At 48.7% G+C, this 14,571-nt stretch overlaps 1 protein-coding gene across 1 annotated transcript in view; it reads right to left on the reverse strand.

The window, feature by feature from the left end:
- Nucleotides 1-14,571, reverse strand: part of EPB41L4B (erythrocyte membrane protein band 4.1 like 4B) — a 156,433-nt gene that overhangs the window by 64,496 nt on the left and 77,366 nt on the right. The window contains 9 exon segments of the mRNA XM_019796710.2: nucleotides 1,026-1,135; nucleotides 3,336-3,505; nucleotides 3,603-3,672; nucleotides 3,947-4,035; nucleotides 4,203-4,290; nucleotides 5,352-5,472; nucleotides 10,387-10,439; nucleotides 12,276-12,320; nucleotides 14,232-14,310. Coding sequence (XP_019652269.2) covers nucleotides 1,026-1,135; nucleotides 3,336-3,505; nucleotides 3,603-3,672; nucleotides 3,947-4,035; nucleotides 4,203-4,290; nucleotides 5,352-5,472; nucleotides 10,387-10,439; nucleotides 12,276-12,320; nucleotides 14,232-14,310 — 825 coding nt within the window.

The following is a 14,571-nucleotide window of genomic DNA, read 5'->3' on the forward strand; positions in this document are numbered from 1 at the left end:
CTGGTCCTTCTTGGAGGTGAGGCCACATTTCCAGGGCTCTGGCCATTTTTCCCCATTAGAGCAGCCAAGAATGACTTTAGAGAGCTTCTGGCTGGCGTGCTATTGCCCCATTGGTTCAAAAAGGCAGGAAACAGTGGGGAACACAAGGTTGATGATTCTAGAAGGGGGGAAGTACAGGTGCGGGTCCCCTAAAGGCCCACTAAGTCCTGAGTTATACAAAGAAAACCTATGGAAGGGCCGCTAGGAGTAAGTGATATGTAGGGGAGGACCTGGGGGGTTGGGAGTACAAAGGCCGTGCCATGAAAGGGCCCACAGTTCAATGTTAAACTAGGTGTCCCGGAGGGAGGAACAATCAAGCACAGACAGAGGAGAGCTGGGAGGTGGGATGTGGAGGCCGGGTTTAAACGAGCCACTTGCTCATTCACTGACTGGTCCTGTATTGGGCACCCGGCCTCAACACACGTGAGGCCACAGCTGTAACTGACAGACAAGGCTCAGGGAGTTCTGGAAAGGGAGGGAGGGGCAGGTTAAATTCAAGGGCATGTGTGTTCGGATGGACCTTGGGACCTGAGTCCAGGATTTAAAAGTTCTGGATCTGCTCTTACATGGACAGAATTCTGGTTAGCATGAGACTAATGTCCCCGTTTGAAATTGTAAAATGGAGGAGAGGAGGGACTGGTTTTCTCTCTAAGACACAGCATCATCTTCCACAGGCAAGAAACGTGGTAACCTATGATATTCCTAAGGTCCCAGGTCCAACAGAAGCAAGAGGCACAAGCAAAGAAGTATGAAGAAGAGGGAGAAGAAAATGAACGACATCCAATGGGAAAAACTAAGGACAGTGGATAGCAAAAGTGGCCTGATTCCCCTCAAGAGAATTCCTCCCATCGGGATTTTGTCAAAAGCTTCGGAATGGCAGAGCAGAACCATAGAAAGTTCCTTTAAGAACTGCGTTACCAAGCTCCGTGGGGCTTAACCCACTAAACTATAATGTAAAATTCCAGGAAGAATGAACAACACACCACCTTTGAATGTCGAATGTCTCCGGGATGGATAGCGTTTACTAGGCTTCCGCTCAAAGGTGCTGGTTCTTCGTAACCTGGCGCCGTGTGTGGCTTGGTATTCTGTCCGCCCGCTGGAAAGTAAATATTTCATTGCACGTTACCAATATCAGAATATCAGTACATTATGCATATTTGGAAGCATGCTTCTATTTTCAAGAGCTCCAATGTAAATTTCAACTTATCATGAACTCATTTGGTGAAGACGCACACTAAATTTAGCCTTGCGTTTGGAAATAAAAGCTTTGCCAAATCCAAGCTGTATCATAGGGGCAGATATTTCCACCGAAAGACAAAGCCTGCAATTTAGGTACCAGCCACTTGGCTGCACAAACCAAACAGGTCCAAATACTCAGAACATCTGACCAAGAGAGAACAATGATTCACAAATAAAATAACCTTTCATGACACACATTACATAGCCATTTACCTCTTCTAAAATGCTGTTCTCAATGACCACTTAAGTCAACCGTGGCCTTCTTACAATGCCAAGGGAAACATCACTTCTCTCACCAAGGCTTTCTGGGTTTCAACCACCATGCGGCCTCGCTGCCATTTCCAGAACACGTGCTGCTTTTATCTGATCTCTGCTGTATTCCAGCCGTGCTCGGCCGACGATTTCTCACACGGAAGGGACCAATGGCCACCTGCTCTAAATGCTTCCAAGGGGCATCCTTGTCTCCAACCTCCCTTCCTTCTTCACCTCTCCTCAAGCAGCAGAAGGGAGCCTGGTCTGGCCAAATCCTGGCAGAGTTTCCTCCCAGGATGGAAAAGGCCTCTTTAGCAACCATCCCAACCGCTATTCCTTTGCACAGTAGATAAATCTGAAATGAGCGCATTTTTTGGCATATTCAACAGAGTTCAAGGACAGGCCATGTGTGGGTAGAGGTTATGAACCAGGTGAAGTTTTAGAGCTTAAGACAGCGAGTCTCAGATCTGTAAACGAGCCTCAGAAACCAACCCGGGGAGGGCATTTAAAATGCGCATTCCCAAGCCTTGTTCCTGAACGCACATGTGTGTGCACCCAATTGATTCTGATTACAAGGGTCTCAGATGAGGTCATAAAGACTCATTTTTATTAAGCCTCCAGGGAATTTTTATGTATTTTGAAAGGCATGGTCCTACAATCACAAGTATAAAGACGGGAAAATTAAATTCTTCATGTTTTCGGGGTCTTTTCAGATTCGAATATTTACTGAGCCCACCCTGGGTCACTGGAACACACACGGACACCTGCCTTCACTCTTTATCATCACCAAACTCCTTGACGTTGGTGCATGAAAGGCAAGAGTAGTGGCTAAAATATAAGACCCTGATGGTCTGGGGTTGAGTCTCAGCTCTACCACTTAACTGGCTAGGCCTCTGGGTAGATTATGCAATCCCTCAGCCCCTGCCTCGTCTGTAAAACGGGGATCATCAGAGGACCTGTGGCCTTAAATCTGGCGCAAGAATTACACATTGGTCCACGAAAAGCTCTAGTGCACCTATGTTCTATGTCTGTCGACCTCACGTGCACTGAGCACTTAAAGCGCGGTTAGTGAGACAGAGGAACTACACTGTAAAGATTGTATTTATTTATTTATTTATTTGAGACAGAGAGAGAGTACAAGTGGGGGGGGGGGGGGGCACAGCAGAGGGAGAGGGAGAAGCAGGCTCCCCATCGAGCAGGGAGCCTGAGGCAGGACTCGATCCCAGAATCCTAGGATCATGACCTGAGCCAAAGGCAGATGCTTAACCGACTGAGCCACCCAGGCTGAAATTATTTATTTAATATTAATCTTGGGGCACTGGGGTGGCTCGGTCGATTGAGCGTCTGACTCTTGATTTTGACTCAGGTCATAATTTCATGGGTTGTGAGATTGAGCCCCATGTTGGGCTCCGCGCTCAGCGGGGAGTCTGCTTGAGATTCTCTTTCCCTCTGCCCCTCCCCAAATCTCTCACACACGGACTGTCTCTCAAATAAATAGACAACTTAAAAAAAAATTCATTTAATCTTACTTAATCTTAATGGCCACTATGCTTTAGACGGCATAGTTCCAGCCACACGTCAGCGACGAACGATTCTCTCATTAGTCCCACTTTTATCCATGAGGACACGGATGCTAAAAAAGCTTAGGGACTCAACCAAAGGTCAGATCCCAAGAAAGAAGCAGGGACGGGACGTCCAACTCAAGCCCCCAGACACAGATCTACACGTTGCTCCATTCACGAGAAATATCCCTGCCGCCCTCCGTCGAAACGGGGCATCCACGTTGCGAAAACCCCAGTGCCCACCTGAATCTAAAGCGAGACCCCAGGCGGATGAAGTCGGATCTGCTGGATTTGCTGTTTCCCGGCGTCCGCAGTCGGAAGAAGGCGTGGTGCTCCACGGCGCATTTCCACAGGTGCTTGCACGTTCTGGCGCTGTCCAGCCGGAACACAAACGTGTGCTCCTGCTCCCGGCCCTGAGAGGCGAAGCGCGAGGCGCTGGCTCAGGGGCTCTCTGCAACCTCCGGGAAGCCCTGTCGGCAGCGAGGATGGCAACGCCGGGGCCGGACTTACCTGATCATCGTCCTCCACCACGACCAGAGTCAATTTGCTCTTTTTAAAATCCATTTTGGTAATTTTAGGCCTGGGCAGAGAGAAAACACTTTAAAAGTACAATCGGCAGGAAGGCTATCTACACAAACAGCAGTTTCCTTTCTACTCGTTTTAAGCTTAGGTGTGCTACAGAAATCATTCATTCATTCAAGCGTGATTTATGCAGAAGTTTCACGGCCAGAGTGCCAAACACCCGCAAAGGCAGAGCAGGGGTGTTGCCAATCTCCCTCCGTCATCATCCATCACATAGAATTCCACCACAAGATAGGAAAAGACATTTTTAATATTAGACAAAACTAAATTACCAAAAGAATAAGCCTATTTTGTTAGCTCCTTCAAAGATTAATATGCCTGTCGGGGTCAGTCCAAGAGAATATTCACAGCCATCTCTTCCCTACAAATAAACGAAGGGACAATCGGTAGAGGGTTCTAACAGGTCGTCACAGAGCAGAATGCAAAACAGTTTCCTCGCCACATTGCTTTGTTGGCACACTGTTTACACGTGGCCCGGCCGCAGTGCACCCCAAGAGACCCCGTGACTTAACCGCACACGGTTCTTACCCTGACAACGTGCATGTCTACCCCATACATTTCCAGCCACTTCGCTTTATTCAGATAGGACAGTTCCGCCTGGGCAGGGCTCTTTCCCCTTAGAAAAACCAACGGAAACACATGTAAACTGCAGCTCGTACACCCACAGGATTCTGAAGGGCACAAGCACACTAGTAGGGGGGGTCTGCAGCGATGAAAGGAATGAGGGACACCAGTGTAGATGAACAGGAGAAGACCTCCATGGACAGACTGCCCCTCGACTAGAAAGGTGACCGCCAGCAGTGCTTGTAATGTGTGCACGGAAGGCAACAATTTGTGTGCACGGACGTGGCTATGCCCACGCCAGGTAAAGAGGCCGGAATGCCGCACCACTGGCTGCCCACGAGGACCAGCTGCGGTGTGCATGGGGTGTGGCACCGCGACGCCCCAGCCACACCTTCCTCTCCTGTTTTGACGTGGTACAAGAGTGGGCTAGCGTCACTTTCCAGCTTCAAAAAAAGCGCTCAGGCCCCTGAGAAGGACTGAGGGACAAGAGGAAACTAGGCTCCATTTCTGAGTCCAAGACTGACTCGGAGCAGGCAGAGTTCAGGAAGGGGGCTGGGAGGGCAGAAAGGCGTGAAAATGTCGCTGAGGGAGACCCCGGGGAGAAGGAGTGAAGAGCCAAGCCATAAACGACAAGGCTGGGTATAGCTGTGGTGACCACACGTCCTGAAATGTAATGCTGTACAACACACGGTCTCAAACACCAGTGTTCCTGTAAGGGTCTCTAAAGGGTTTACTCTAGAAGGTTCAGGCCGCGGACAGAGGCCCAGGTGCGGGCGAACAGACCAAGGCAGAGCCTGGTCACTCTCTCTAGGAGGCCAGGCGAGCAGCGGTGTCCCCAGTGGCCACGAGCCAATCAGGACCAGGCTCTGTCATCAGGGAGCAACGGGAGCACGGTGCGCTCCTGCCTGTTATCTCAGTATCTCAGGAGAGGCAGGTGTCGTGGGGCCCTTTGGCAAAACAGGAGTGAGAGGCCCGGGCGAGATCGGTGAAGAGCTGGGGCTGCAGTTTGACAGTCTTCAACCAGAGCCACTCTGCCGGCACATCAGAGTCCGACACACGCTTACAGATCACGAAATAAACGTAGCAGAATGCTAGCTGGTAGCATCGCGGTACCTGCACTCTTTCCATCTCTGGAAGATATCAAATTCCATTGCTTCTGTCTGATTTGGAATGAACCGAAACTCAGACACAAGCTCTGGCGTGTGTTCTGGAAGCTCGCACTCCCCCAGCTCCGCTGCGAGGTTCATAAAAGGGAAGGAAACAGGAGACAGTGAATGCTTTCAGTGATTGCTGCAACCAGGTCCAGAGGCAGTTTGCACGATTATGAAGCACACATATCCCCACGTGGAGAACCCCCTCCTTCCAGGAGGGCTGAACTCCCGCCCGGTGCCCACACGTACATCCAGAATCCCCAAGAATCACCCTCATGCCCTCCCCCTTGGGCAAAACACCATTATCTCAGTGATGCCTGTCTTTTTCTCGACTGTTTCTCCTACCCGAGGAGGCCCAGATGATGTTTCCCCCGTGAAGTGGTAGAGCCCAGATTTGCAATAAAAGGCAACTGCAGGGAATGAGGACCTGCTCGGAAACATCCATTCGAGCAGGCTCTCACTAAGGGTGGGTCCAAGCAGCACTCCTGAGTCTGCAGTGCTGGAGAGGACCAATCAAGAATTCAGTACATGTAGAATCTGGGGAAAAATATGCCAGGAGGGAGAGGGAAGGAGTGAGGCGGCCGGGGGTGGGGGGGTGGCGACAAGGCTGCAGGAGCAACTGCAGCAAGTCAGCCAGAACCAGGAGGAAGACGGTAGCTCAGAAGAGGAGCAGCCACCTGAGCAGTCCCAGCCCGAAGCCCAAAGCGCGCGGTATGCTAGTTGCTCTCGCCACGTACCCCGCAGAGTGAGGGGCCCAAGGACGCAGGGGGCCCCATGCCTCCAAGACACAAATGAAAAAATCCACTCTCCCCACCCTGGACCCCACCCTGGACCCCACCCCTGCAGCTCAGGGAGCAGACCCCAGGCCGTAAAGGAATGCTCCAGAGGCTTCTCTGATGCCCTGCTGCACAAAGGGTGCTCCAGCTTCAGCATCAGCGGGGAGTTTGCTTATAATGACCCATCTCAGGCTCCACGCCAGACCTACTGAAGCCAAGCCTGCCTTTTCACCAGAAGCCCAGGTGACGGGTGCACAGGCTACTCTGGAAAACACGGGTCTGCAACACTGGCTTTTGACCTTGCGTGCACATCAGGATCACCCAGGGGGCTCCCTAAAACACACACTGTTGAACCCCATCCCCCAAGATTCTGATGCCGTAGGTATGGAATCAGGCCTGAGAATTTGCATTTCTAACAAGTTCCCAGCTGATGCCGGTGCAGCTGACCCGGGAACACACCTTGAAAACCACGGCTCAACACAAGAAATCCCACCAACTGATGAGTCAGCACATGTCTGAGCTCCTCCAGTCACAGCAACTCCCTAAGTACCTAGCAGCCTGTCCAACCCCAGAGCCCACCACCTCTCTGGAGGGACTCCGACGGGCTTGCAGACGTGGATGAAACTTCTCTGCCCGTACAGATGAAGCAGCACTAGCAAGCTCAGAGGGGCCATGGGAGAGCTGTATGGGACACTGCCTGACACGGGGTGGGGACCTCACCTGACCGAAGCCCCTCATTTGTGACTCTTTAGTGGACGGCACCCTGAAATCACCAGGTGGTCTGGCGCAGGGGGTGCAGCTACTCGGTACCTCGGGCAAAGTCACAAATGAAGATTCTGCTCTGGAAATATTCACCCAGCGAAGGAGGGCTGGGCTCCCAAGGCCACCTCTGACCGACCAAGCGCTCACCCTGAGGCTGGGGGGCTGGTGAGGCTAGAGGGGAAGTCTGGGAAGAGATCTCTTTCCTGTGAACCACACTTCCCCTGCACCCATGGGCCGAAGTGGGGCAACAGAGCCCTGGGTTTAAGTGATGTCTCGGCGACACCACTAGCATCATCAAGCACAGCAGGGAGAAACCAGACAACGACAAGGTTTTCCTAAGACCAGGCATGGGGGCCAACGTCCCTCCTCACCGTTACAGGACTAGACACGGCCTGAGCGATGCCTGCTACACGTATGCTGAGACAGCACACTTGCCTTCCAGGAATCTTCCAAGTGGCAAAACGACACTCCACTGTCTGTGAATTCTGTAGCCAGGGTTCTGGCTGTGGAGGGGGCGGAGGGTGGCAGAAAGAGCTCAGACACAGCAGGGCCGGAATCCACCCTCTACCATACACTATCCCTGCGACCTGGACAACCCACTTAACCGCTCCCCGTCTCTGATGCCCCGCCAGTAAAATGGGAGCTACTGTGAGGATGAAAGAGGTCATGGGACACACAGCAAATGATGGTCCCGTTCTCCTCCCACTCTTTGTGCCTGGATTAACTTACTTCCTCACTTTCTTTCTCTCTTTTTTTTTTTTTTAAGATTTTATTTATTTATTTGACAGACAGAGAGAAAGAGCACAAGCAGGGGGAGTGGCAGAGGCAGAGGCAGAGGGAGAAGCAGACTCCCCACTGAGCAAGGAGCCTGATGCGGGGCTCGATCCCAGGACCCCGGGATCATGACCTGAGCCGAAGGCAGATGCTTAACTGACTGAGCCACCCAGGCATCCCATTAACTTTCAAATCTATCATAAACTTAGTTCCCAAAAGAGCACAGCCTTCACTAAGGGCCACCGCGTCAGAACTCTGGAGGAGAACTGTTCATTCAAGGACAACCACAGCAAAACTGTCTTCGGGGCTCAAGCAAGGGAAGAAACACACCCTCCATTTTATTCAAAGCCAGACACGCTCCAGTGATCCTGATGGCCTGACTCGAGCTGGCTCCCCTGGGGTGGAACTGGAAGGCAGGCTGTCGCACTTCCCAATGGGATGTAGGGAAAAGAGGCCCCAGGGGGACAATGTAACAAGACGCCTTGTGTGTCTAAGCCTTCAGCCTTCTTCATTTGTAGCGGATACAATGGCTGCATCTTAAATTACACCAGGTTGTGGTTCCAACTCAAATGGGTCAGTTCCCCGGGAAAGGCACACAGACAGCTGATCTCATTCACGTCTGCCTTGGCTCTGGCGCGGCAAGCGGTCCTACCAGAGCTGGACTTTGTGAGTGTGCTGATGCCTTCACCCCACGGCAGGAAGTGAGGGAGGATGCGGGGGAGAGGAAGATGAGAATGCGTGTGCCTCGGGTTCTCCTGGCTCAGGACCAGCGGACTGAAGGCCCCGGGTCTGACAGGGATGTGACTTCATCCTGTTAACTACACTCTGACTATGGCCAGGCTACCGACTCTGACGGTGGAACCTCCTGGAGACTCAGAAACTCTAGAATAGATGCCCCTTGGCCAGCTGGTAGAATGAGGACCTGGCCAAGACGGAGAGCAGATTTCCGTGTCCCCCAAGCCATTATGGAGTCTTAGAGCACTCACCATAGGACTGTCATATCAGGAAAATGTGGACCTGAAGCCCTTAGCATTGTGTTTGGCACAGACACTTACAGAGGACAACACTGTCACTTCTACAACCTGTGCTTTCAGACCTCACGAGCAGGCTCCCCCCTCAACCAAAGTCTTTGAAGAGCCTCTCCAACTTCTTCATCCGATTCCTTCTATACTTACTGAGCACCCACCACAGGCGAGCCCCCATTAGAGAACAAGAATTAAAAAGTGACTAAGGAATAGAAGTGTCAGGTAAGGGGAGTATCTTACAGTCATTAAAAACCACCATAGTTATGACAAAATATGTGCACTAAAAATACCAAGTAGAAAATCATACAAAAAATTGTATATGACTGATCGGAATTACATTTTAAAAACTGCACCCAACTCACAGAAACTCTTGACTGTGCATGGCAGGATGATGGGCTCCTTCCTTCCTTCTACTTGTCTATTGTGCTGCTGTCCTGATAGTCTATAATAAATGTGTACTGGTTTTATAATTTGAAGACTTAGATCAACTTTTAAGAATTGGCAAATACAAAAGCTGGAAGCCAAATCTTATGACGGTATTCAAAATTAAATAGTAATTATGAATGAATACATCATAATTCATTATCCCATAGAAGCCGATAAACGCACTGGTGAACGAATCCATAACATACGTCTGTCTGATGTACTGATAAAATTCCTATGTGCAGTTACATGTTAGGAACCTCTTAATTAATCCTGGAGACTTTAGCAAATGTTTCTTGTGCATTTGAAACTAAAATCGACCAGTGCCTAATATGGAACAGTGAACGTTGACAATCGTGCAGGCAAACCTACCATCTAAGTCCCGCCTCTAAGTAGATGACGCCCAGGCAATGCTTCGGCCTGACCCCTCTGACAGAGCCAAATGTGCACACTCAAGAAGCTACTGGGGGTCCCACTGGCACCTCTCAGCCAAGAGGCACTCCACAAATGATCTCCACTGGAGCCAGCTCTTCTAACCATTCACGCTCCCATCACCCACCATCGGGTGCCCTCTGTGACTCTTCCCTGACTCCCCTCTCAACACTGATCTAATGACCAGATCCTTCTCTTGTACCACCAATGTTGTTTTTTTGATGTGTGTGTGTACGCACGTGTGTATCCCCTGCCCTACTCAGTTTCCTTTTATTATAGCAACACCTTCTTACTGCACCCCCAGCCCTGGTCTTGCTCCAGTCCCTTCTCCCTATCACAGTCAGTGTGACCTTTCTAAATGCACACCTGACCAGGCCTGCCTCCCTCTTAAGAGCCTTCAGAGGCCTGCTGACAGCATGAAGGTCATGCTCTTTAAACAGGGTTCAAGGTTGTCCACTTCTCCAGGTTCTTGAATTTCCACCCTCCGACACCACTCGACTGCTGGTGCCTCTCTGCACTTTTCTTCTCTTTTGTGTCTTGATTCCTTTGCTCATTTTCATCTACTTATCTCTCCCAAAGGGCCTTCACCTTCCAAGCTCCCTGCAGGCCTTTCTGCGGGAACTACGTTATACCCTGTGTGTGGTTTTGCCGTATCCTCACAGGACCACAAGCTACTTGGAGATGGAGGCCGTACTGTATTCATTTATACCTCCAAAGTAGAGAACTGAGCCTGGCACATGGGATAATCAATGCTGAAAGGAGAGCATAACATTAAAATGCTAATTACCAGTAAAGAAGAATGTACCTTGTAGGCAGAGAGCAGCTAATTCCACAGCCGTTTCATAGGGGCATTTCAATCTTGAAAAAAAAAAAAAACAGAGGAAATTAATTCTGTATATGAACTTTAATACTCATAAACCATACAAAATATCATTAAAGTCATTTTTCAAAAGGTAGTGATATTTAGATAATGATTTTTCCCAGCGGCTTCTATTTTTGCTGTCCACATGAAAGACTGCAAACAAGCTAACTTCCACTACCTATTTCCCAAAGTCAGTCTCACCATCTAGCAAAACCACCCAACCTAGGTATGGTTTCTATCCACCCTGTGGGCAACTGTACTGAATTTGGCCAGAATGGGGGACGTTTGGGAAATAGAATGAAAAGCCTTCCCTTTGCCTCGTGATTTTTGAAACTTACTTGATATAGTACATGCGCCTTTTCAAGCTGCCTTATATCTTTCTTGAAACCAGGTCATAATGTTAAAAATAAACAGACAGACACAATACCTAACACTGCCAAGACAGCTGGATACACTCAAGCGTTCTAATAAGTATAAGGGAGGCAGAGCCACAGACGTGTATTACTACACCCCAAATCGCTGATCTCATTCACACGTCAAACTACAAATTGAGTTAGAAAAATAATAATGACATGCATTGGTATAGAACTTCACAGTTTTCAAAAGCATTTCGCGTGTACGACCGAATGTGGTCAGTGCACGGCGTTTATAAACCCCAGAGATGGGTGCTGCCAGGTCTCCCCCCACCCCCACTTTAGAGATGAGGAACTGAGCGTTCAAGGGTCTTGCTCGAGGTCATCCAGCTGGTAGGAGGCAGTGCTGGGACCAGAACACCTTCCTGCTCTGAAGTACAGTAAATCAGGTTGAAGTGCACGGAAACTGCGACGTTCTGTACAAATGCAGGATGTCGCCATTAATATTTTTCCAAACTGAAGACAATTACTAGAGTTAAGAGGCCTTTAGTATGAGGAGCACAGTATGCAGAGAGAGAGAGAGATACACACACACTCGTAATACACACACCACAGGTCTGTGTCGCGTGGCTGAATAAGGCAAATGTATACACGGTACAATCTATGTGTTCCATGGTAGATACTGCACTACGGTTTTTAGAGCATACGTTCAATGCGGAGTCTGCAAATTCGGAAATCACTTTTCACATTTCCTTTGGATTATATTCAGAATCAAGATGTGTTCTTTTCAGCATCAGGGGTCGCTTCTTACATTCAGTATAGTCTTTGTTTTCCGTGGCACAGAAAATGGTCAATATATATGTGGGAAAGTGACACAACTGTAAAGGTTAGGACGGCGGAAATTTCCCATTTTTAAAATAAGTACTGCAGGCGAGACCAACCACATCAGTGCCAATGCTTCTTGTACTCAGCAATCGCTGTCGCCAGGGGGCTGGTATTGAAAAACCATTTTCGAGAGGGGAAAAGGAAATGAGATGAGATGTCTCAACCTCCTATCAGAATCAGAACCTAACCTGTTTTCATTGCTTAAATGCAGATGGTGATGAATGAGACTTCTGACTATCCAAAGGCTTGTACGTGTATACATACTAATAACGTATCTTGCTTGCAAATACGACAACAGCCATTATGAATGGGGCAGTGATGTGATCAGGGAGAGAACTATTCCCAAATGCACATCACTTAAGATATTAAATGCTCTTGGAAATGCTTCAAGCCATATAGTAATCATTTAAAATAAGATGATGACGACAGTGATACAAGTATTAGACTCACTTTACAATGCCTGGTGTACTTTTTTTGAATTTTGAAAAGGGAACAAGGGTAGAAGAGTTAAAACAACAACAACAACAACAACAGTGATTTAGAAATATACTATGATCTATCCTGGGGTAAGAGTGAGAACAAAAACATACTTACTTTCCTGAAAGAATGTCATGCCTGAGTTGTAAAACAAACAGGTACCTGGTAAACATACACAAACGTCAACAGAGGGTCCGCTTTCCCAGCCACTTCCAATCCCCAACTGCCCATCACAGATCCCACCCCACACACAGCCCAGAACTCCGCATTGTAAAAAGGAGTCCAAGTCAAATGAGAACTTTTGGTGGAAGCATCTCCTCCTGAGTCTGCAGGAAGGCATCCCAGAACCTAGCTAGGCAGGTGAGTGCAAGGTTGGAATTCGCAAGATACTTGGAGGATGGAACGTGGAACACCGCACAGTCCAATGACGGCCTCGGCAGCACCGCAGGTGCCTGAGAAGAGAGCTCACACACAGGCAGGCGACGTGGCCAATCAGACGGGGCGGAGCCACTGCACTTGGCCCACAGCCAGTCCCACCAGCCCATTCCGGGAAGGGTGCAGTTGCTTGTATCAGAAAGTTCACAGCGGACTGTAGTTAGCAACTGCTTGAGGCTTTTTTCCTGATGCAGGTTAACTGCAGACTCCCTCTTTTAAAAAACAAACGCGCACACACACACACACACACACACACACACACACACCCAAAAATCCCGGAACTGGGCTGGAGGGGGTTATGGGGTAATGAGAAATGGGGAAAGGAAAGCAGCAAATAACACAAGTGGAGTTCACCTAAGTAAAAAAATTAAGTGTCTTGGCTTAACTAAGTGTTGTTTTTTTTTTTTAACCAGGAAGATGTGGGCATCAGAACCACTTATAGTGCTTTGTAAAAGCCAAAGCTACCCACGCTCCGCCCCATATCTACGGAATCAGCCTTACATGCAAGAGCGGTCCCCAGGAATCTGATTTGTTCAAAAGCTTCCTAAGTGCTTCTGATTCACACAACCCTGGTTAAGAATCACTGGCTTTGATGATGGCTAGAAGCAGCATGTTTCATGAAGGACTCTGAAGAGGAACTCTAGAATAATTTGTTTGAACTTTGAAAACAATGCAGATGGTCACTCTCTGTTGGAATGGATCTAGGAGAATGTGGGTGACCCAGAAATCAAAGAATAGGGGAGCTGAAGGTTCTAGTACATTCCAGAATGTTCTTGCTTCCGACAGCTGCTTAGCCACCACTGAGCTGAGTACTCACATCAAAGAGAACACAGGGCTGACATGGCCAGAACTTCCAATTTCTACAGGAAAACCTAGTTATGGAAGGCCAGTAGGCCTCTCCAGGGTGGAATATGATAATAAGCAGACTTTAAAGTGTTCCTTAGGTGGTCATCTCCAGGCTAATGGCCACCACCATGAGCTGACAGGTCACTGCTACTGTCCATCACGCAAATGACAAGGAGGTTCTGGGGACATCTAAAGCAGTGGAAGGCTGGGTAGAGAATCTCACTGTCAGAAGGGCTGCTGGAGGGAAATTCCATACTTAAAATGTTTTTAAAGTCTCTTTTGCTTCAACACTGTTTCTGAAGTCTAAGAGACAGGCATAGGCAGGCACACTTTCAAAGAAATCCAGTGGGGCTGAAAGATAACATGAAGGGATTCCAAGAACTTTGATATCATAGCAATCAAGGGAATACTGTGCAGCCCCTTAAAAAAAATAAGATGGCAATTTGGGACTAAGAAATACTCTTCCAATACCTGCCTTCCCTTTCTGTTCCTAGACAAAAAATAAAGTGCCATAGAACAACTCACCAATTTACCCACAGCCCAACAAAATAGAAATGCAACAAGAAAATAAATCTTTTAATTCTGATTCACTGAGAAAAAGGTCAAATTAAGCAAAGGGTAGATTTGCAAGAGAATACAGAGACAAGCACAGGCAAAGTACTAATAACTCTTGCTCAGAATATCAAGTCAGCAGATAGAAGAGGAGGCAGCCCTACAACTCAGGGGACCCACAGGTTATAAGGTAAGTGCAAAGCAGGGAAGAGGGGAATCTTGTTCTGCATTTTGTCCTACCTTGTAAACTCTTCACGAAGGTTGTTCGGTTCTGAAGAATAATATTTAACTCGAAAGTGCAAAGCATAAGCAGGTCCAACTAAACGTATGAAGATGGAAAGTTGAAGATGTTTTCCCCCAGTTTTGAAGATCAGAGAATGGATGAAAGGAAAACCATGTTAAGTCGAGTCATACATTCACCGTCACACCGGGGAGGGCGCAATGGGGCATAGAAAGCTAGAGAGTTCTAGGGGCGCCTGGGTGGCACGGCGGTTAAGCGTCTGCCTTCGGCTCAGGGCATGATCCCAGTGTTATAGGATCGAGCCCCACATCAGGCTCCTCTGCTATGAGCCTGCTTCTT

The sequence above is a fragment of the Ailuropoda melanoleuca genome, chromosome 7 (genome assembly GCF_002007445.2).
Source record: "Ailuropoda melanoleuca isolate Jingjing chromosome 7, ASM200744v2, whole genome shotgun sequence".
In the NCBI taxonomy this organism is placed as follows: Eukaryota; Metazoa; Chordata; class Mammalia; order Carnivora; family Ursidae; genus Ailuropoda; species Ailuropoda melanoleuca.